At 34.9% G+C, this 22439-nt stretch overlaps 3 protein-coding genes across 3 annotated transcripts; 1 reads left to right on the top strand and 2 right to left on the bottom strand.

Moving 5' to 3' along the window:
- Positions 1–801: 801 nt before the first annotated feature.
- On the bottom strand, positions 802–2160 carry LOC131618137 (aquaporin TIP2-1). The gene is made up of 3 exons (XM_058889404.1): positions 1977–2160; positions 1571–1821; positions 802–1374 (listed from the first exon to the last, which is right to left on the bottom strand). Exons 1-3 carry the CDS (start codon positions 2101–2103, stop codon positions 1003–1005), a joined length of 750 nt encoding a protein of 249 aa, XP_058745387.1. The 5' UTR covers positions 2104–2160; the 3' UTR covers positions 802–1002.
- Positions 2161–6165: 4005 nt separating this feature from the next.
- LOC131619894 (PKS-NRPS hybrid synthetase cheA-like) lies at positions 6166–9116 on the top strand. Its single transcript, XM_058890933.1, has 6 exons — positions 6166–6178; positions 6398–6571; positions 6639–7042; positions 7130–7644; positions 7723–8887; positions 8958–9116. Exons 1-6 carry the CDS (start codon positions 6166–6168, stop codon positions 9114–9116), a joined length of 2430 nt encoding a protein of 809 aa, XP_058746916.1.
- A 224-nt stretch (positions 9117–9340) lies between these two features.
- LOC131619893 (protein MAIN-LIKE 1-like) lies at positions 9341–11281 on the bottom strand. The gene is made up of 5 exons (XM_058890932.1): positions 11233–11281; positions 10927–11123; positions 10172–10849; positions 9924–10060; positions 9341–9785 (listed from the first exon to the last, which is right to left on the bottom strand). The coding sequence occupies exons 1-5, from the start codon at positions 11279–11281 to the stop codon at positions 9341–9343; spliced, it is 1506 nt and encodes a 501-aa protein (XP_058746915.1).
- Between the last annotated feature and the right edge of the window lie 11158 nt (positions 11282–22439).

The following is a 22439-nucleotide window of genomic DNA, read 5'->3' as shown; positions in this document are numbered from 1 at the left end:
GTGTAAAAATTAAAACAGATGAATAATCAATAGTGTAAAGTTTTTGTCCAGACTGTCTAAATTTTCTGACTCCGCCACTGAGATTGGCTATAATAAATATGAGTATAATAGACTCCGTCACTGAGATTGACTATAATAAATATGAGTATAATAGTTATGTTTATGTTAAAGTTTTGATGATGATTCTTTTATTTTTATTTATTGTACATTGAAAATATTGAATGTATGAACTTTTTTTTTCTTTAAAAAAGGGGCAGAAGCTTATGATATAAAAAGAGAAAGTAGGTAAAAGTAAAAAAAAATAGGGGCAGACCTCATACCTATCTAATTCTATAAAAAGATAAACCTATCAAATTTCTATTAGAATACGTCTTTACTTGAACCTCATTCCACCAAATAAAATTGAGAACACTAAAGTCTAAATGTGCTAATATGTCTTATAGCGTGGAGCTTACTATTTTAAAAAATGCTAGCAAATCTCTTTTTAAAATGTATGTTAACTCTACCATTTTTTTTGTGAGACTCATTTCCTAATAAGAAAGTGAAAACTAAAGAATATTAAAAAAAAAATTCTAACATTCCTCTCTCTCTCTTGAAAGTAATATATAAACTATGTGAGTATAGAGATCTGAATATAAATAGTATTTGGTCTCTTTCTCTATGTCCTACCGGCTACCATAATGTTTTCAAAGGACATGAATATGAAATGGTTTTCCCTGGCTTGTTTCTATTGTTCAGAAGTTTGCATTTTAAGGTTAATAATTGAATAATTAATGGGCCACACCAACATCTTTAATACAATTGCAACAAACATAAAAAGCCTCTCAATTAATCCAACTTTCTTACCAAACAATGATTAACTCTTACAACTTTACAATCAAACTAAAAAAACACAGAAAAAAAGAAAGAAAAACATTAATCATAAATCAACATGAATCACATACATAACATAAACCATACTAACAATAATCATAATTTGAATAAGCTCGCAAAAAAAAAAAATTAAAAATCATTAGTAAGAGGTGCATGTTCAGAAGAACGCATGAAGACATTGCCGTAGACAAGCCCAGCAAGCCCACCACCAATAAGAGGCCCAAGCCAATAAATCCAGTTGTCATGGAAATCACCACTTACAACTGCAGGCCCAAACGATCTTGCTGGGTTCATCGACCCACCAGAGAATGGGCCTGCTGCTAATATGTTGGCACCAACAATGAAACCAATAGCAATGGGTGCAATTGTGCCTATTGCTCCTTTCTTAGGATCTGCTGCAGTTGCATAAACTGTGTACACCAAACCAAATGTTATGATTATTTCAGTAACAACTCCTCCAATAACTCCTACTTCAGCTGCCACACTGTGGATTGGAGTTTCCTGAAAAACAACAAATCACAATATTAGTCTAAGCACGATCAGACTCGCTGGGTAGGTTAGTCACACTTTAACTATGACACAGATTAACTGTGTCAAATTTTAGTCTCTGGACGGTAGTCTGTCTTATACTCTGCCATATACGCATTAAAGAGGGTCTGTCGTGGGTGCAATGTGGTATATTTTCCATTGAACTTACCAATCCTCCAGTGACAAACTTGAGAAGAAAACATGCAACAATGGCGCCAACAAGCTGAGCAATCCAATAAAAGACACCAGTGATAATGGTGATCTGTCCACCAAGAGCCAAACCAAAAGTGACAGCAGGGTTGACATGTCCACCAGAAATGTTAGCACCAACTGAAACAGCAACAAACAATGCAAAACCATGGCAGACAGCAACTGCTAGTAAACCAGCTGGATCAAGAGCTGCATCTGATGTCAACTTACCTATAAATTTTGTCAAAGTTTAATAATAATAATAATAATAATAATAATAATAATAATAATAATAATAATAATAATAATAATCTTTGTTATTCAAAAAATAAATTATATATTTCTTATCTTCTTTCTAATGATGATGAGAGAACTAACTAACTAACCATAGGCTATGGCAGAACCAACACCAGCAAAAACAAAGAGTAAGGTTGAGATGAATTCAGCAATATAGGCCTTAATTGACCCAAAGCTGAAAGAATCATCAAACCTTCCAAATGCTATGCCAGCCATTTTGTTTAGAAGTATTTCTAGGGGAACCTTTCAAAATGGTGTAGACTAGAGGATAAGATAGAGAAAAATGTTACAAAAGGCATCTTAGTGAGCTCTATATATAGAAGATCAAAACATCATATATTAATGTATAAGCTTATTTTAATATAAGTTAATTAAACTCATACTATTATTTAAATTTAAAGTATTTAATTGTTTTTTTTGGACTAAGTATTTAATTGTTAGGTATATAATTCAACTCAATTGATAATTTAATAATAAATTTAATTAAAATATATCGACGGTATAAATTTTTTTTATACCGTTAGATAATCACAGGCGTTGATTGTATAAAACGCTTAACTTTTATTTTATTTTTTAAAAATAATATATTTGAATGATTATGATGCACTTTTACACTAACAATAACAATCATATTAATTAAACTCTTTAATATTACAAATTAATAAATATTATAACATCTCATATATTTTATTAATATATATATTTTCTTTTATCAATTAAGTTCAGTAAAATTTTGATAAATTTATAAATAGTAAAAAAAATACATATTCACACATTTAAAATATTAATAATTGTTTTATGAAGAATGGTTCGACAAAATATTTTTTGTTTATTTTATAATTTAAAATACTTAGCTTAAACTAAAACTATTTAATATTATCAAACAATTATTAATACTCCAAATGTTGTGGAAATCCTATCTATTAAAAAAGTGTGTTAAAAAATATTTTCACATATACAATTTATTTTAATGTATGTAATGGATAAAGGTATATACATACAAGAGTATATATCCATGCATAACCAATCAAGTAATTTTAGTGGGAAACTTAGCTGTCATTTATTTGCTTTATTTGAATTGTCTGGAAGCTAATCAATGATTCTTCCATGTGAGCAGAGGAAAGTGGTAGAGGTTGTGTTTGGTGGTGGGGCAGAATGTGAGTGAAATAATCACTTAAAAAAAGTAAAAGTGGAGAACATGAATAGGTTTGGGCCACTAATAGCACCGCCCATGCTCTAAAGAATTCTGGAATTTGAAATTTAATGAGTAGTGAAATTTGTTAGTTTCATATATTATCAATGAATTAATGTCATATTTTTGTTGTTTAGTTCTATATTATGGAAAAGTGGTCGGTTAATTGGTGGTAATCAAAGATATTTTTTGTGGACTTTTTGGCTTTTCGGTTTGTTAAAGTCTTAGGATAAAAGTATGGTTAATTATGGTTATGTAATTGTCCATTTGGTTTTTGGATTAGTTTCTTTTAAGTTGTGCTCTCACTCTACAATATAAACAGAGATTTTACTTTTATTTAGGTAAATATAATTTAATTAGATTTTACTACATTAAGGCATTTTAATCATTAGTGATAAGTTGACAATTAATATTCCTCTGTTTTAAAATAAGCATGTTAATAAAGAATACAATAATATTGTAAAAAATCATTATGCTTTTAATAATTCACACAGAAAATAACAATAATTTTAATCTTTATTTTAAAACAAATTTTAAGTTTATGAAGTTAAATTTGTTTAAATCTATTAATCTGACCAAAGACTTTTGGAGGATTAGAGTTCGGATATTTTTGTCATATTAACTTAATTTTTTTTATAATTGGCATTGACAATCGTTATTTCATGTTATAAGGTTGTGGAGGGATATCTTATATGCTAGATATGGTGTCAACGTGATTTCTTCTTATTTATCTTCATTCTAGTGGAAGACAATCTTTTACCTAGGTTCTAAAACTTGTAATTTTTTGACTGGTTTTAAAAAGGGGTCAACCTGAACACCTATTTATGAGATGATTCTTGGATAAGACCTAGCCCTTTAAAGAGAGCTTTCACATACTTTATCAGCGTAATCAAGGTAGGTTAGTAGAACAGGTGATAGTGTTCGAAAAGGGTCATTTGAGGTTGAGTTTTTAGTGGATGAGACATTTGTTTGTTTGAGAATAAACGTTAATGGATAACTTTTTCCATATTGTACAAGGGTCACTTCTTTTGCTTAGAATCAATTGTTAGTGATAACAAGTAAGGGATAATGAGATATACTCAGTTGCATTGTTTATAGCTTGTAATTCCCTCATTTAGGATAAGTCTCGCCCCACTCTCTCTGTAAGCAGAAGGGATTAAGCCCTGCCTTCTATTTGGGTTAGTTGGGTTGTGCCTTCTGTTAGGGTTAGCTGATGACCTCCTTCCGAGGTGATTCTCTTCTCTCTAAAACTTCTTACGGATAAGTGTTCATATAAAGTTAACATGGCTAAACGTGTGGTTCCCTTATATAATGTATGGGGTGTCTTGTAGTCTTTGTGGGGGTGCCACAAAGTTGGTTTCTCATTTATTTGTCATTTGTGGTGTAGTATTAACTTTGTGGTATATGATTTTTAGGTGGCTTAGTTAGTCTTTTGTTATCAATGAGGATATGTTGTCGCATTTGAATCTTTTGATGGTTTGACATGTTCTGGTTTGAGTTATCTTAAAGTCTCAAATAATTTGATTTTTCAAGTAAAGCGATTAACATGGAGGACTTGAAGGTCCTGGGCATCACTTTGGCTTGGAAATGGTGACTAGGAAAACTTTCAACTTATTTGTTGTGAAATTGAAAGGTTCAATCACACCAAAAAAATTGATGTGTGTGGACAAAGAACAATGACCACCAAAATAAATGGTCTTCAACAAAAATAACTATTTGTGTAATTAAACACTAATTAAGAAGATAAAAGACAAGAAACACAATAATTCATTTATCCAATTCGATCAAACAATCTACTTAGGGAAGAGAGAAACTCTCTGATTCACTAAAATTTCAAGAATTGTTACAAAAGATTACAGATGAGTTTTAAACAAAATATTTACTCAAGTTCCCAAGAACAAACCCTATTTTCTACTCAAGTATTTTTCAATATCTCCAACTCTTTATATATGAATCACACAAACTCAAGGTGTTTAGAAGTTTTTTCCAATCCCCCTTAAATATCTCCAAAGGTTTCTCAAATTCCAAGAACACACTCTTAAGAATTTTCCCTTGTCTCTCTAAGACTACCACTAGGATTCCTAAACTCTTTTCTTGTCTTCAGCTTTAAAGGTTTGAAGGTTGTTAAGACAAAAATGATAGAGATACATATTTATAATTGTTGAAACCCAACAGATACTTAGCGGATCCAAAATACAACCCATTAAAACTAATAGGACCGAATCTGATACCATTGCTGACCAGGCTGCCACCTTTGTTCTCGATGACAAGACCTGCCGTTGGCTCTACCGGGTCAACTATGTTATCGCGTCGACTTCGGTGCCGACCTTCCTTGACTTCCAAGTTTATTTCTAGTTTCTGCAATCTCGAAACATGTTTCATTTCTCTTCTTCACTTAAATTTTGAGGCATACTTCAACATTACTATTGCCATTGATATGGAGAACTCTAAATTTATTATGATTCAATAGAGACTTTGAGTGTCTATGACCTTCTTGGAGTAGAATGTCTTTCCTCTTCTTGTGGAAATTTATGTTCTGATAACTTGTGTTCATTGATGTTGGGTACTATATACTATATGTGATATTTTTTTTAGAGTAGTTTTGTTGATAATTTTGTTGGTTGTAGTGTTTTGAAGGGATGACATTGTTATAGTGAATTTCTTTTCGGAGCCTTTTTTATTTATTTTCGGTAAAGTTTTTGTTTGACTTTGTTAGATACTTTTTATGTCGAGTTTAGGTGTGTGTTTAATGTATATATATATATATATATATATATATATATATATATATATATATATATATATATATATATATATATATATATATATATATATATATATATATATATATATATATATAGGGAGCAATTTAACCTATGAGTTGTTTTGTATTGGTAATAAATGGAAAATTATACCCCGTACCCCAACGTTTATCCCAATACCCCTACAATTTTAAAAAAATTCCAATTTTATCCTTTTTTTTTACTTTTAACTTTTTTTTATTTTTTTTATTTTTTCATTTTTACTGTTTGTACGGACGAAAGAGGGTTGGAGACTGTGACGTTGCCTAAACCGGATATCCCAAAATGCAGATTTCCGGTTAGTAAAATCCAAAACCGGACAACCCAGAGGTGGGTGTTCCGGTTCGTTTTTTTCAATTTTGCGCAACCGGATATCCCAGGGGTGGGTGTTCCGGTTTGTTGTGTGTCTCAACCGGATATCCCCTTTGTGGGTATTCCGGTTCCTTTTTTATTTTATTTTTTCGTTTTTTTTATTTTTTTAATTATATATTAAACTAAATTAATTTTATATATTTAGGTGTGGATCCTCCTTTGAAGAAATGCGATGTAACTCAAACATGTGTGGATACAACTGATGTTTTTGTAATTGGTCAAAAATTTGCTACAAGAGAAGAGGCGATAAGTTGGATTAAGGAGGTTGGAATAAGGAATAAAGTGACAGTTATAATAGCTCGTTCAGATATCAAAACAGGCAAGAGAGGAAGAAGTGATAAATTAGTATTTGGTTGTGATAGAGGTGGAAAATACAAAAAAAACAGATAGCGAAACCCAAAGTGCTAGTAAGAGATGTGGTTTTCCTTTCAAAATTAGGTCAACACCGTCGAAAGATGGTTCTGGATGGAAGATCGATGTAAAATGTGGAGTACACAACCACGGCTTACCTGATAGATTTGAAGGTCATGCTTTCGTAAGTCGACTAAATACAGATGATCAGCAACATATTGTTGATTTGACAAAACGTCATGTTCCACCAAGACACATATTATTGTCATTGCAAGAGCGTGACCCGGAGAATGTCACTCGGATCACGCAAATATACAAACATAAGAGTAAGATACAAAAAGACATAAGGGGTCCTAGAACAGAAATGCAACAATTGCTCAAGTTGGTTGAAGAATCAGGTTATGTTTACTGGAGTAGGAAAAAGGATGAGTCAGAAGTTGTGAGAGATATTTTTTGGGCACATCCAGAATCAGTGAAGTTGTTGAATATGTTTCCTATTGTATTGATTATGGACTGCACATACAAGACAAACAAGTACAGGCAACCGTTGTTTGAAATAGTTGGTATGACATCAACTAAATTAACATTTGCTGTTGCATTTGCCTATATGGAATCTGAGCAGACAGAGACTTTTTGTTGGGTATTGGATAAGTTGAAACAGTTGTTTATCAAGCAGGATAATTGTCCTCAAGTAATCTTGACTGATAGAGATCTTGCTCTAATGAAAGCCATTGAAACAATATTTCCAAAGACAGCTAATTTGCTTTGCCGATTTCACATCAACAAAAACGTGAAATCAAAGTGTAAGGAAAATGTTGTGGATGATATGCAAGAAACAGTGGAGAAAATGTGGTTTGAACTGATAAAGGCTAGTGATGAGATGGAGTACCATCAACGGTTGAAACAACTTGAGGATGCATGTGTTGACTCCAAAGGTTTTATTGATTATGTGAATGACACATGGTTGACACCGCACAGACATCGATTTGTCGAAGCATGGATCAATCAAGTGTTACATTTGGGCAACACCACAACAAATAGGTATGTTTATGTGATTTTATCGACATTGTTTCTTTATATTAATATTACAGATAATTAGTTGTTTTGTTTTATTTAAAGGGTGGAGTCTGCGCATTGGAAACTTAAGCAAATGTTAGAGAATAGCTTAGGTGATTTATGCAAATGTTGGGAGGCTATGAATGACAATATCAAGATACAAGTGGGCAACATTAGAGCTTCATTTCAGAAGAGTTTTTATGAAGTTGAGCATGCACATACTAGTCCTTTTTATTCAAATTTGCGTGGTTCAGTATCAAGAGCTGCATTGAGGCAGATTGCTGAAGAGTGGTTGAGGATTGACATGGTGGGTACCGATACGCAAAAGTGCGGATGTACTCATAGAAAAGTATATGGGTTACCATGTGCTTGTGAGTTAGGGAGATATACATTGAGTGGTGATGCGATACCAATTGAGGCTATTCATATTCATTGGAGGAAACTAAGTATAGAAGGAAATCAAGATATAGATGCAGATGATGGATCAGAAATAGACATGACAAATGCAATCGATGAAATTTGGAAAATGTGGAGGTCATTAGATGTTGTCGGAAAAAGAGCATTAAAAAGCAGAGTGTGTGAGATTGCTTATCCAACTACAACAAAGATGTGTCCACCGCCTGAAAAAATTAAAACCAAAGGAGGGGTTAAGAAAAAAGGGAAGAGACCTGTGGGATATGATGTTTATCGTGATCCTTCAGGATATGAGTATGTTGATCAAGCACATTTGAGTTCTCAAAAATCTTCAAAGAGGTTATATTCACAACTATCCCAAACCTCAAAAAATAAAGAATTTGATAAATACATTGTACAATTTCCAGATTACATCAGACCATTTATTGATGACATTGTTGATGTAAGAGATGATGGAAATTGTGGGTTTAGAGCCATTGCATCTTTGCATGGTTATGGCACAGATGGATGGTCAATGGTTCGTCGGGATTTGGAGAAAGAAATTATAGGTCCTAGAAGCAAGTTGTATGAGGATTTATTTGGTGAACGCCTTCCAACAGTGAGATCATCGTTGGTGATAGAAACTTTAGGACAACAACCACCAAATAAATGGATGACGTTACCTGAGTTAGGATATGTAATAGCTAATCGGTATAATGTTGTTCTCGTCTCTTTAGGTCACCCTAGTTTGAGTTACTTTCCTATGACGAGTGCACATTCACCTAATGCATCCATTTACTGCATCGGATTTGTCAATGGAAATCATTGGGTTCAGGTAATTAGTAACACAATTTTGGTACATTCAATCACTATTTGACTTTTTCTAATATTTATTTTATGTGCAGGTAAACATGAATGAAGGATTCCCGTTTCCACCTGTCACAAATGAATGGAAGAAATATCGCACAAAAGATGCGACTTCTTGGATGGTAGGATTTGCCGGGCGGTTACAACATTGGCAACGGCTTATGCCTATACTGCCAAAATATGTCAGCTTAGATTGATTTTATGATATTACAACATTGACATTATTTAGTTTGATTTTATGATATTAAAACATTGGTACTATTTAGTATGATTTTATGCTATTGGATTTTAATATGTTGACAAATGGATTATAAATAGTTAATCTCAAACTATAAGTCTTATAATAATACAGACGTCTACAAGTCTCATAACAATACATAAGTCTCAAACTAAAACATAAATATAAACATAAAATGTGACATCAATCAGACTCATTGTCATAAGTAATTGGACCTTCCCTAGGTAATGGTCCGTCCTGTGCAAGTCTGAGTGCTCTAAATATCTCCAGAAACTGTTCGTCTTCAGGAACAGCCTGATGACGCTGTAAGTAATGATGAAGCTCATGAGATATATATGATAATCTCGGGTCTGACGGTCCTTCGTCATAGACAGGCACTGGTACCTCCATCGGCTCATCATCCTGTGGTGCTCTCAAACGAGGATGTGACACCATATAATACCACGGCAAATAATCATCGTCTGTCTCGTATGGCATGGTGGCAAAAGCAGCTCGGGGATCATCGTGGGATCGGGTCACCTGCAACACACTCTGCATATATGTAGCCCACTCAACATCCACATCAAGTGTGTCTACATTAGGAGGAGCAGTCAGTATGTACTGTCTGTATCCAAATTGACGCAAGCATCTGTCAGGTAAATATAGAACTACAGTACCAAACGACTTCAAACCACCCCGATACAAACAGATATCATCAAAAGGACGGTGCACCCGATGATCCTCAAAAGGGCGTCAGACAATATCGTGAGGAGTCAACTGATCTAACACAGCTCGGATGTCAGCCAATTTTTGCGTCCCCTGCCTATATTCCCATTTCATCGCCCTAGCCATCGGACTATCAATGCCACATAACCCAGAAGTACCTCTCTTTCCAACAATTGGAAAGTACTCATGAATCCAACACTGAAACAAAAGTAAAAGTTACTATTATAAATTAAACTAAATTATAATAAACTAAATTAAACTAAAATATTAGATATTAAGTATAATTAAATAATAAGTAAAATTTTAAACCTGAAGAAGAGAGGCATAACCGCCAAGCTGCTTGCATGAATAAAATGAGGCATCCCCTAAGTATCTGTACAGAGTAATCAGTGCAGCTGCCCCCCAGCAATAGCTTCCACAAGTATCCAAATCTCTCAAAAGTGGAAGATATTTTGCCTCGACAAGAGTAAAAGTCTTGTCGGCAAGAATGGTACAACCTAATAGCAACATCATGTATGCTCTCATAGCGCCTGTAAAGTTATTCGCAGCTCTTTGTTGCTCAAAAACTTGCTTCAACCAATCCAATTTATAGTAAGGACCCCTTACAGCAGAAGCCTCTGTAGTTGCATCACTCAGCGAAACACCAAACAACTCAACAGCTAGATGGATAGCATCATAATCGGTGACAACAACATCGGGGTCAACCAGCTGGCCCCTAATCGGTACATGAAGAAGACAAGAAACATCGTCTAGCGTGATGGTCATCTCGCCGAACGGCATATGAAATGACGATGTTTCAGGATGCCATCTCTCAACAAAAGCAGATAATAGATGCGTATCTATCCTGGCCAAACTAGTATGCTGCAAAGATGACAGGCCAGATGCAACTAACCAATTTTCCATCTGCCTTGGGAGCATTGCCGGAACCCATCCTATTAATTTGCTGCCATGTGCAGCAACCTTTAAGGTCGGCTTTGGTCGTCTCTCCTGAAAAATAATTTGTAATATATGTTAATATATAAGTACATGTAATTTAAAAAACATTTAAGAAAATATTTACGTACCTCGCCCAACCATAAATGACAGGCAACGTGCCTCTGATATCTAACCAATAAAGATGTATCAGTAGGTCCTCCGGGAAATGCCGGATGCTGCGGACCAACCTCAGGAGCAGCTCCCTGCTGTCCCTCGCCATCAGCCTCTCGACGTTGTCTTCCTCTTTGACGCATTCCGTCGATCGCACCTCCTCTTCTTCGAACCACTAAAAAATAAAAAATAAAATAGTTAACAATTAAATAAAATGTTATTAAAAATAATATATGATATTAAAAACAAAAAAAAATAACTAAAAAAAAAAAGGAACCGGATACCCCAAGGGTGGGTTATCCGGCCGAGGGCAAGAAGAACTGGAAACCCCATTGTTGGGTTATCCGGCTGAGAAAAAAGGAACCGGAAACCCCATCATTGGGTTATCCGGCTGGTAACGGAAGACAAGAAACATCGTCTAGCGTGATGGTCATCTCGCCGAACGGCATATGAAATGACGATGTTTTAGGATGCCATCTCTCAACAAAAGCAGATAATAGATGCGTATCTACCCTGGCCAAACTAGTATGCTGCAAAGATGACAGGCCAGATGCAACTAACCAATTTTCCATCTGCCTTGGGAGCATTGCCGGAACCCATCCTATTAATTTGCTGCCATGTGCAGCAACCTTTAAGGTCGGCTTTGGTCGTCTCTCCTGAAAATAATTTGTAATATATGTTAATATATAAGTACATGTAATTTAAAAAACATTTAAGAAAATATTTACGTACCTCGCCCAACCATAAATGACAGGCAACGTGCCTCTGATATCTAACCAATAAAGATGTATCAGTAGGTCCTCCGGGAAATGCCGGATGCTGCGGACCAACCTCAGGAGCAGCTCCCTGCTGTCCCTCGCCATCAGCCTCTCGACGTTGTCTTCCTCTTTGACGCATTCTGTCGATCGCACCTCCTCTTCTTCGAACCACTAAAAAATAAAAAATAAAATAGTTAACAATTAAATAAAATGTTATTAAAAATAATATATGATATTAAAAACAAAAAAAAAATAACTAAAAAAAAAAAGGAACCGGATACCCCAAGGGTGGGTTATCCGGCCGAGGGCAAGAAGAACTGGAAACCCCATTGTTGGGTTATCCGGCTGAGAAAAAAGGAACCGGAAACCCCATCATTGGGTTATCCGGCTGGTAACGGAAGACAAGAAACATCGTCTAGCGTGATGGTCATCTCGCCGAACGGCATATGAAATGACGATGTTTTAGGATGCCATCTCTCAACAAAAGCAGATAATAGATGCGTATCTACCCTGGCCAAACTAGTATGCTGCAAAGATGACAGGCCAGATGCAACTAACCAATTTTCCATCTGCCTTGGGAGCATTGCCGGAACCCATCCTATTAATTTGCTGCCATGTGCAGCAACCTTTAAGGTCGGCTTTGGTCGTCTCTCCTGAAAATAATTTGTAATATATGTTAATATATAAGTACATGTAATTTAAAAAACATTTAAGAAAATATTTACGTACCTCGCCCAACCATAAATGACAGGCAACGTGCCTCTGATATCTAACCAATAAAGATGTATCAGTAGGTCCTCCGGGAAATGCCGGATGCTGCGGACCAACCTCAGGAGCAGCTCCCTGCTGTCCCTCGCCATCAGCCTCTCGACGTTGTCTTCCTCTTTGACGCATTCCGTCGATCGCACCTCCTCTTCTTCGAACCACTAAAAAATAAAAAATAAAATAGTTAACAATTAAATAAAATGTTATTAAAAATAATATATGATATTAAAAACAACAAAAAAATAACTAAAAAAAAAAAGGAACCGGATACCCCAAGGGTGGGTTATCCGGCCGAGGGCAAGAAGAACTGGAAACCCCATTGTTGGGTTATCCGGCTGAAAAAAAAGGAACCGGAAACCCCATCATTGGGTTATCCGGCTGGTAACAGAAGAAAACGAACAGAACCGGAAACCCCATAGCTGGGTTATCCGGCTGAGAATTTTTTTTGAAAAACTTACTTTTTAAATGAAATGTGAACCGGAACTGACGAGGCTGGGTTATCCGGTTTTGGCTCAAAAAAATTCCCTCTTCTCAAACGGTGTGTAACCGTGAAAATGAGTGAAAAAGTGAAAAATTTTGTAATTTTTACTATTTATACAGGGGTAAATTTGTCCGAAATTTTTTTTTGTAGGAGTATTGGGATAAACGTAGGGGTACAGGGTATAATTTTCTAATAAATGGCTTGTTTTGCATGATTTAATTAAAGGGTGACTTTGTTTTTTTAATTTACTCTAAAATAAATTGTCCACTTTCAAAGAATTAGTAATCATATTGTTAATTCACTAGTAAAAACCTAGAAAGATCTATAAAAGATAGTTTTGGATATCAGCATGTGATCCTTTTGATATGGACCTAAAATTGAGCGTTAATTGGCCATTGAATGATACATATCCACAGTCCTTTGGCTGCTTTGTTATGAATTATGAGCAAATTGCAAATTGGAGAAAACTTTTTTTAATGCTGATAAATTTTTAATTTTAAGCTAGTGTCATTTAAAAGATGCATACCAGTTAAAACATTGATCAACAATTGAAATTCATGTTTTTTCTTTTGTAGAATTCTGAACTGATCAACAACATCTTTGGATGCTTTTAGGTAGTAGCTAGCAGTGGCAATGCAATAATGGATCTGAATTAGTAGGAGACAACAAAACAAATACTGGATGAAAGTGAAAAAAGAAAATGACAATGATATATTTCAAGTTTGTTATCTGTAGCAGATGGCTAACATTACAAACAATATTTCATTTTATTTCCTTAGATTTTAGTACAGGTCTCACTAAGTTCAAGAACTAAAAGACAAAACATAAGTGTTGTTATTTTTATATTTACATATATAGGAAAATTATTTGTTATTACAAAGTTAAATTGTTAATGTCGTCAATGTATATTAAAGGCATCAAAGAGATATCAAGAGGTATAATATAGATTGAAATTGTATTATTAGAGTGGTATAAAAGGTAAAGTATGTACATTTGTGTAGAGGTGTGAAAAAAAAAATAGTTTATAAAAACCAAATTTACAAATCCACTAAACCATTGGAATTTTTTTATTCTACCTCATCCCAAAAAAGATAGGTCCTTTGTAATTTTGAAATTGTCCTTCAAAAACCAAAAAATAAATTTCAAATTCGCACCATATATTTCACAAAAATAGGATAAATGTGGTTTCATCTTTCAAAAAATAAAAACAAAATCGAAGGTATACTTCTGCTTCTTTATCGGTATTATGTTTCCAATTTTTAGAGTGGGAAAATTGATTTTTTCTGCCACCTTGTCATTTCATATAGAATCAGAAGTATAATTCTGGTATTATGAAAAATTCATAATTCTTAAAACATTAACAAGCATAGTCAATTTCGATCAAACCATTTCTTCTTCTTCATAAAACCTCTCAAAAACCTTCCATTCTCAATCCATTTTTCTGCTCGCCATTTGTTGACAAAGATGGGAAGCTTGTGTTCATCAACCGTGAGTTGAAGAACGACGCAGATATACGGGTTATGTGGAATACTTTTACCAGTTTTAAAAATTCAAATTTATTTGGATTGGAAATCGATCGTGATCCATTTTGATAACAAACTACAAAATAAGATCTAGAGTTGTCAAATGGGTCGGTCCGACCCAGTCCGCTTCGGCCCAGTAGGCCATAATGTTTAAATAAGTTTGGTTTGACCCGACCCGATTGTTTAATGGGCTACAAAAAATGAGTTCGACCCATTTTTCAAAGGCCCATGTGTAACGCCCCAGACTGCTTTCGGGATGATCGACTGACCCCACAAACCAACACGAGTCTTTTCAGCATGCTTTGACATCGCTCGCACGCTTTCCGGGAAACTTCCCAGAAGGTCACCCATCCCAATACTACTCCAAGTCAAGCACGCTTAACTGTGGAGAAGATGCATCTTGTTGATATAGGTAGTACCCATCAATCCTTATAAGCTTTCCTTCAACCATGCAATCTCATACCTGCACAGCATCAGGATCCCTCTCATTCCGATGTGGCGACCACCATCGCCCTCTTCGGCCTTAGGTGTTCCATGCGGTGCAACCACCCCTCGCCTTTTTCGGCCTCGGGTGTTACATGCCCACCAGCTTCCGCATGGTTCGTCCTCGAACCACATCGTACTGGAAGAGGTCTGGCTCTGATACCATTTGTAACGCCCCAGACTGCTTTCGGGATGATCGACTGACCCCACAAACCAACATGGGTCTTTTCAGCATGCTTTGACCTCACTCGCACGCTTTCCGGGAAACTTCCCAGAAGGTCACCCATCCCAATACTACTCCAAGTCAAGCACGCTTAACTGTGGAGTTCTTATGGAATGAGCTACCGAAAAGAAGATGCATCTTGTTGATATAGGTAGTACCCATCAATCCTTATAAGCTTTCCTTCAACCATGCAATCTCATACCTGCACAGCATCAGGATCCCTCTCATTCCGATGTGGCGACCACCATCGCCCTCTTCGGCCTTAGGTGTTCCATGCGGTACAACCACCCCTCGCCTTTTTCGGCCTCGGGTGTTACACCATGCAGTCTAATGGTTCATTCCGACCCGTATTTCAATATTATTATTTTAATTTTATAAAAGGAATGTAATGGATAAAAACTAAATAACATAAGTAGAGAGTTATCATAAACTTAGTTAAGTGATGTTTAAAATATTCATCAAAATTGGTAAAAGTATTACACATAACCCGTATATGTAAAAATAGATTTATGGGTTATGTGAAATACTTATACCATTTTTCGTATATAAAAATATTTAGATAAATAATATATTTTTTCCCATATACAAATATTATTTTTGTTTAGATATCATTTACAAAAATATCTAAATCAATAAAATTTGACTATAAATAAATAATAGTAGTATGTTACAATTGAATAAGTAATATTTTTTTAGGTTTATTGAATAATGAATGTATCTAATCTACATAAAAGACCAGATACATCTATTATTCAATGAACCTAAAAAAATATTTGCTTATTTTTATAAATAAGGGCGGAGGGAGTATTCATCAACTATGAATATTCCACACTTCTTTATTTTTCATGCGTATACCACTTTATCATTAAAATCTTAAAACGATTAATATTGACTATCAACCTAAGTGAATTAACATACTATGAGAAATCAATTTTAATAAGCTACAATGTGAGAAATCAACACCTCTAATAAAATTACTTTCTCCGTTTCATAATAGATGTCATTTTTATTTATTTATTTCAAATTATTTGTTTCTTTAGAATGCTAATATGATATTTATTACTTCCTTCATTCCAAATTATAAAATGTTTTGGAAGCTTTTTTATCCTAAATTATAAGTCTCTTTACAATTCCAATACAACACTAATGTATTTTTTTTCTAATATACCATCTATTATTTATTACTCCCTACGTCTCACAATAGATGTCCTCTTTCCTATTTTTATTTGTCTCAAATTATTTATCCATTTAGAATACCAATGTGATATTTATTATTTCTTTCCACTAACTTACCCTTATTTATTGTATTTTAATTCTTTTAAGTATTCCACTACCTATTATTACTAAGATTATTTTAGTAAATAATACTCATTTTATCATTGAAATCAACATAATTAATCATTTTCTTAAAAAGTGTGAAAATCTCAAAGAGGAGGAAGCAGATCCTCTAACGTTTGGGCGGGAACTGCACCCTAACGTTCAATACGTTTTGTCCATTAGATAAATCAGAAGGCTAATATTATGACACGTGGCCCACAAAACATCAGACAAAAAATAGGCAAACAAAATGCCCATCGTCGTCCCAATACTGCTAGCCGCAACTGTTGTCTCGCTACCTTCCACCGTCATTACAACACTGCCCGCTTCCATGATTGCAAAAATGTTCTAATTACTTTTGTCAAAGTATAAACTAGGAGGAAGAAAAATTCTAAGAACCAGGTTATAAAAAATTGCAGGTTCTAAAATTGAATGGCAAAGAGAACATAAGGTTCCAAAACAAAAGTTGTGACAGGAAAATCAAAACATTATCAATACTTCATCTCTTTTTTCCCCTTTTCTTACATTTCATTTGAATCTTAGCTCTGTTACTATTTCTGTTAGATTCACTTTGACAAAATTGGTTTGGAGTTTGTTGTTGGAAGAAGAACAAAGTTTATGTCCAGTGAGAAAAAATGAAAAGGACATCAAGAAAGTTGTGAAGTGACTTTGTGAATCGAGAAACCCCAGTGTGGAAACGACGATGGCTATTGGAGAGACGATAATGGTAGGAGACGGTTGACGGCAACATCGTTTACACATGTGGGGCGGCAGTCAAGAAGAGAGTGTCAGCATGCAAAGCTTATTTGGTTTATTTTTTTCTCCTGCAGTGTGTTCGTGCGCGGTTCGTCGGAGTGACGTCGGGTGGAGAATTCGTTGGTAGAAAATGGTGGTTGGGTGAATCGGGGGAGCGCCGACGGTGACTCAACTGTGACTAGGTGCGGCGTGACCTTCTTGTAGATCGGAGACGGGTTGTTGCGAGGGTGATGCTCTGTTTGCTTCGTTGGAGGCAGTTGAAGAGACTGCTTACGTGAGGCAGCTTTCGTCGGATCCATGGCTTATTTGGTTTATGTTGTGTCTCATTTTTTTGGTGCAGTTCCCGCTCAAACGTTAAAGGATCCGCATCCCAAAGAGAACACCTATTGTGAGACAGAGAGAGTACTTTTCCTTTTTCGTACTCTTTTAATTTCACTTTCCAATGTAATTATTGAAGAGCATTCTTATAAAGTTATACATCATTTCACTTTTTCATAACGTAATAATTATATTTTTTAATTTATGTAAAATGCCTAAAACGTCTTATAATTTAAAACGAAGATAATATTTATTTCCACTAATTTACTCTTATTTATTATATTTTAATCTATATAACTACTCCACTATTTTTATTAGTAAAGTTATCACTCATTTCTAGGGCTGTATTTGGGAATGCGGATCCGAGATCCGGACCGGGATCCGTACCGGTGGAATTGGTCCAATGGGCCGACCGAAACAGTGAATGGGATAGTAATGGATAAAAAAATTATCCGAATCCAGAATGAAGAACCGGACCAAATATCCAATGAGTAATCGAAAATAAAAATATAAATAGCCTTGTCATTTCATTTCCTCACTTTTTCCCACTCCCTCTCTCTCATTCACTCTCAGACTCCTCCGGTCCCCTCTCTCTCACTCACGTGTCTCTCTTCCTCTCCTCCTCCCATGTCTCTACCTCAGCCACCTCCGACGGCCTTCTCTTCCCCTCCTTATCTCCGATGATAACTCCTCACACACTAGTTATTGTTTTTACTTCTTCTTGAATCGTGATTTCGTGTATCTGTTTCAGAGAGATTTCTTGGAGTATCTTCTTCGTATAACTGTAATGTATTCAAACTTTTTGTATTGTTATATTTCACATAAATTTCATGCTATTTACCATGTTTGCATGTTAGGTTTGATGCTTCGTTCTATAGTATGTTGTTGTTTTGCCCTAATTTGTTTTGACCTAATTTGTTTTGCCCTAATTTGTTTTGACCTAAATTTTTTATAAATGAAATGCATGTTACAATTTTGACCTAAGTTTTTCCTATTTCAATTTTCAAGTTTGATTAAGATTAATAAAGCATTAGGGTTTTCTTATACTGAGTTTTTTTTATTTATAAATCATAATAAAGCTCGATTAGGTTTTCTTATACTGTTCTAAATAAAGTTGGGCTTCTGTTGTTGAGTTTTGTTACAGATTACTATTATAGTGTTGTTTAATTCTTTGTATTTTCTTCCATGTCGTTTCAAGATTTATCATTGACTCCTCCAACAATGGTGGATGATCTTATTGATATTGAGTTGTTGCTTGGTGACATCGGGGAAGAGGAGACAACGGATGGAGGTAATTTAGAGATTGGTGAGATGATGGATATGGAGGTTCCAGTTCCGAGTGATACAACTACTCAAACCAACCCCACTGATAATACTACTACTCAGACCCCCACTCAAAATACTACAAATACAAACACTGATGCTTCAACCCCTCAAGATGCCCAAGCTCAAAGTTCCCAGAGTCAGAGAAATGCTGATGGTAGAGCTCCTCGTCCCAAAAAATCAGCTGTTCATTCTGAAATGGTGCTGATTGTAGGTCCAGATGGCATTAAGAAGTGGAAGTGCAGATGGTGTGGAAAGCTTTACACATATGATGCAAAGTGGAAGAGTACCTCTAATGGTAAGAAACATTTAGATGCTTGTATTCAGAGAAGGTTAAGGTTGAAAGGAAATAATGAGAAAGAGTTTGCTCAGTCTAGATTAAACATAGGTGATAATACTCCTAGTTTAGCTACTTGGACATATAATCATGCTAGGGTTAGAGAAATTGCAGCACACATGATTCTAGGTCATGAATTTCCTTTTTCTGTTATGGATGGTGTTATTTTTAATGAGTTTCTAAAAGAGATTTATCCATGGTACAAAAATATTACTATGCAACAGGTTAAGTTTGATTGTGAAACATTTTATGAGGCTGAGAGAATTAAAATGAAAAGGTCTATGGCTTTGATTAATAGGGTCAGTCTCACCACTGACTTGTGATGGTCTGGTGAACAGAGGATAAGCTATATGACTGTGACTGGTCATTTCATTGATTCAAAATGGTAGCTTCATAAAAGAGTTTTATCTTTTAAGAATGTGCCACCACCACATTCTGGAGAGGTTTTGTGCAGGGAACTGATAAAGGTAATGGATGATTGGGGAATAAGGGATAAGGTAGCATCTATATCTGTTGATAATGCTAGTGCCAATGATAATTACATTGCTAGGTTGAAGAGGGATTATTCTGGTAGGAGAAATTTACCCTTAGATGGTAAGTTATTTCATGTAAGGTGTTGTGCACACATCTTAAATTTGTTGGTGCAGGATGGGCTTGATATGATTAAGGTGTCTGTTGATAAGATAAGAAATGGTGTCAAATACTTGCTCAATTCTGAAACAAGATGCAAATCATTCAAAAAGATTGTTGATGAGTTGCAACTTGAAGGCAGAATGCAAGTGTTGGATACAAAGACTAGGTGGAACTCAACTTGGTTGATGTTGTCTACTGCATACCATTACAGAGAAGTGTGGCCTAGATATGCTGAGGAAAATGGTGCATTTCTCAGTTTTTTGCCTGATGCAAATGATTGGGAAGATGTTCATGATATTTGCAAGTTTTTGGAGGTTTTTGCTGATGTGACATCAATTATTAGTGGCACATCTTACCCTACTGCTAATCTGTTTTTGTCTGAGCTTTACAGAGTGAAGGTTTTACTTGATAATCCTTCAAGAATCTCACATAATCCTCAGTTGCAGGCCCTTGCTAGTGAAATGAAGTTGAAATATGACAAGTATTGGTCAGAGTCTAATACATTGATTTCGATTGGTGCAGTTCTTGATCCAAGGTATGAACATCTTAGCCTATGATGTATGATTATTATCTGAGGCATGATTATTATTCTCTGATATTGATATGAATGATTATTATCTGATGCATGATTGGTATCCTGTTATTGATATGTATAGTGAGTTGTGACTTAATTGTGTCTTATTAAGTTGCCTTGCTGCTGTTGTGGTTTAATAGTGCCTACTGCCTGCCTATGATGTAATCTTTTCTTGAATTGTATGAATTATGATTACCTGAGGCATATGATGGATCCTGTTCTTGATACGCTCATTTAAGTTGCCTTGCTGGTTGTGGTTTAATAGTGCCTATGATGAAATCTTTTCTTGAATTGTATGAATTATGATTACCTGAGGCCTATGATGGATTGTTTTGTTGATATGCATATTAGTGAGTTGTGACTTAATAGTGCCTATTTTCTCATTTAAGTTGCCTTGCTAGTTGTGGTTTAATAGTGCCTATGATGACATATTTTCTTGATCTGCAATTCTGCATTATTATAATTCAAGATTCTGAGGCCTATTATGTTACCTCTTGGTGACTTTAGTTGGGGTTGTGGCCTATTCTGTTACCTCATTAATTGTTAATGCTGCCAATGATGAACAATAATTCTGAGGTCATTAATTGTTAATGTTGCCTTTCCTAATGAATTATTCCGAGGCCATTGTTGTTACCTTATACTTTATTTTATGCAATAGGTATAAGATGATCTTCATCAAATGGGTATACCCCTTTTTTGTATCCAAATCCCACTCAATCGGATACATATCAACAACAGTTGTCTGAAAATTTAAGTACCCTCTTCCAATTGTATCAAGATTCCTATGGAACCTATGATGCAACTACCTCTACTGCTGCATCTGAATCTCCAGAAGTAAGATCTACTTCTGGATTGGGAAGGAGGAACTTTGAAATGTTTTTAGAAACTGTTGTGGGTAATAATTTCAAAACTGACCTTGAATTATATTTTGAGGAGCCTCCTTTGAAAGTTCCCCCTAATGCTAAATTTGATGTTTTAACTTGGTGGATGGGAAATGAGGCCAAATATCCTGTTCTTAGTAAATTGGCAAAGGATATCCTAACTGTTCCAGTTACTACTGTTGCTTCAGAAGCAACTTTTAGTGCTGGGAAAAGGATTATTGATCCGAAAAGATCTTCTATGAAAACTAAGACAGTTGAAATGGTGGTTTGTGGAGGTGATTGGGTGAAGGAGAAATATGGAATAAAGAAAGGGTGCACTTCTTCTATTGTAAGTTTATTTTTCATGTCTTCTTTCAATTCGAATTTCTAACTAATACATTTTTATTATTATTCTATTTTAACAAATACTTTTCAAATTTATGTTGTAGCTTGAGGAACCACAAGATGAACCTTTGACATATCATTTTGGTGAAGATTTGGGTGTTTCATCTACTGCTGCTGCAACTTGAATATAATGCCAATGATGAGATTGTTCTGAGGCATTATGAAATGTAATGATCTTTTGAGTTTATTTTGACTTATCATTTTGAAACATCATGTATTTTGGATACAATTATCTTTGGTAGCCTCTTATCAAAACATTAACATTTGTCTTGGTATATTATATAAGTTGGTATATTATATAAGTGATTATGAAATATTGTTGGGTTGTTAATTTGATATGTAAAATCATTAGTTTCATTTCATGTACAGTTTGAAAACCCATAAATAAACATGAAATTTCATTAATTTTTTCTTGTGTATTGGGTGGTCCGGTTACCCGACCAACAACAACGGTCCGATTTCGGTTATTTTATTAAAAAAAATCTAATTCGGTTCGGTCTTCGGTTACCCGAAATTGTTGGATCGGTTTCGGTCCAACATTTTATCCATCACTGTGTTGGACCGGTCCCGATTTACCCGGATAAATTTTCGGTCCATGAAGCGGGATATCAATTATCCGGACCAAACCGGACCGATAACAGCCCTACTCATTTCCCTTAATAATAAATTTATAAGCCTATTTCATAACACTTACCATTTTCATACATCAAAATTATAGTTGTTTTTAAAATTAAA

This window comes from Vicia villosa, linkage group LG7, assembly GCF_029867415.1.
Source record: "Vicia villosa cultivar HV-30 ecotype Madison, WI linkage group LG7, Vvil1.0, whole genome shotgun sequence".
Classification (NCBI taxonomy): Eukaryota; Viridiplantae; Streptophyta; class Magnoliopsida; order Fabales; family Fabaceae; genus Vicia; species Vicia villosa.
Note: the sequence above shows the minus strand (reverse complement) of the source record. Positions and strands in the feature narration are given on the sequence as shown.

Excerpts from the sequence above, each read along its gene's own strand:
- LOC131619893 (XM_058890932.1), bottom strand. The coding sequence starts at position 11,281 with ATGGGGTTTCCAGTTCTTCTTGCCCTCGGCCGGATAACCCACCCTTGG. Across the intron at positions 11,124-11,232 it reads CCGGATAACCCACCCTTGGG|TGGTTCGAAGAAGAGGAGGT; the intron begins GTATCCGGTTCC and ends TTTATTTTTTAG. Across the intron at positions 10,061-10,171 it reads GTTATGCCTCTCTTCTTCAG|TGTTGGATTCATGAGTACTT; the intron begins GTTTAAAATTTT and ends CTTTTGTTTCAG.
- LOC131618137 (XM_058889404.1), bottom strand. The coding sequence starts at position 2,103 with ATGGCTGGCATAGCATTTGGAAGGTTTGATGATTCTTTCAGCTTTGGG. Across the intron at positions 1,822-1,976 it reads TGGTTCTGCCATAGCCTATG|GTAAGTTGACATCAGATGCA; the intron begins GTTAGTTAGTTA and ends CAAAATTTATAG. Across the intron at positions 1,375-1,570 it reads AGTTTGTCACTGGAGGATTG|GAAACTCCAATCCACAGTGT; the intron begins GTAAGTTCAATG and ends GTTGTTTTTCAG.
- LOC131619894 (XM_058890933.1), top strand. Across the intron at positions 6,572-6,638 it reads TCGTTCAGATATCAAAACAG|ATAGCGAAACCCAAAGTGCT; the intron begins GCAAGAGAGGAA and ends CAAAAAAAACAG. Across the intron at positions 7,043-7,129 it reads AAAAGGATGAGTCAGAAGTT|ACAAACAAGTACAGGCAACC; the intron begins GTGAGAGATATT and ends TGCACATACAAG.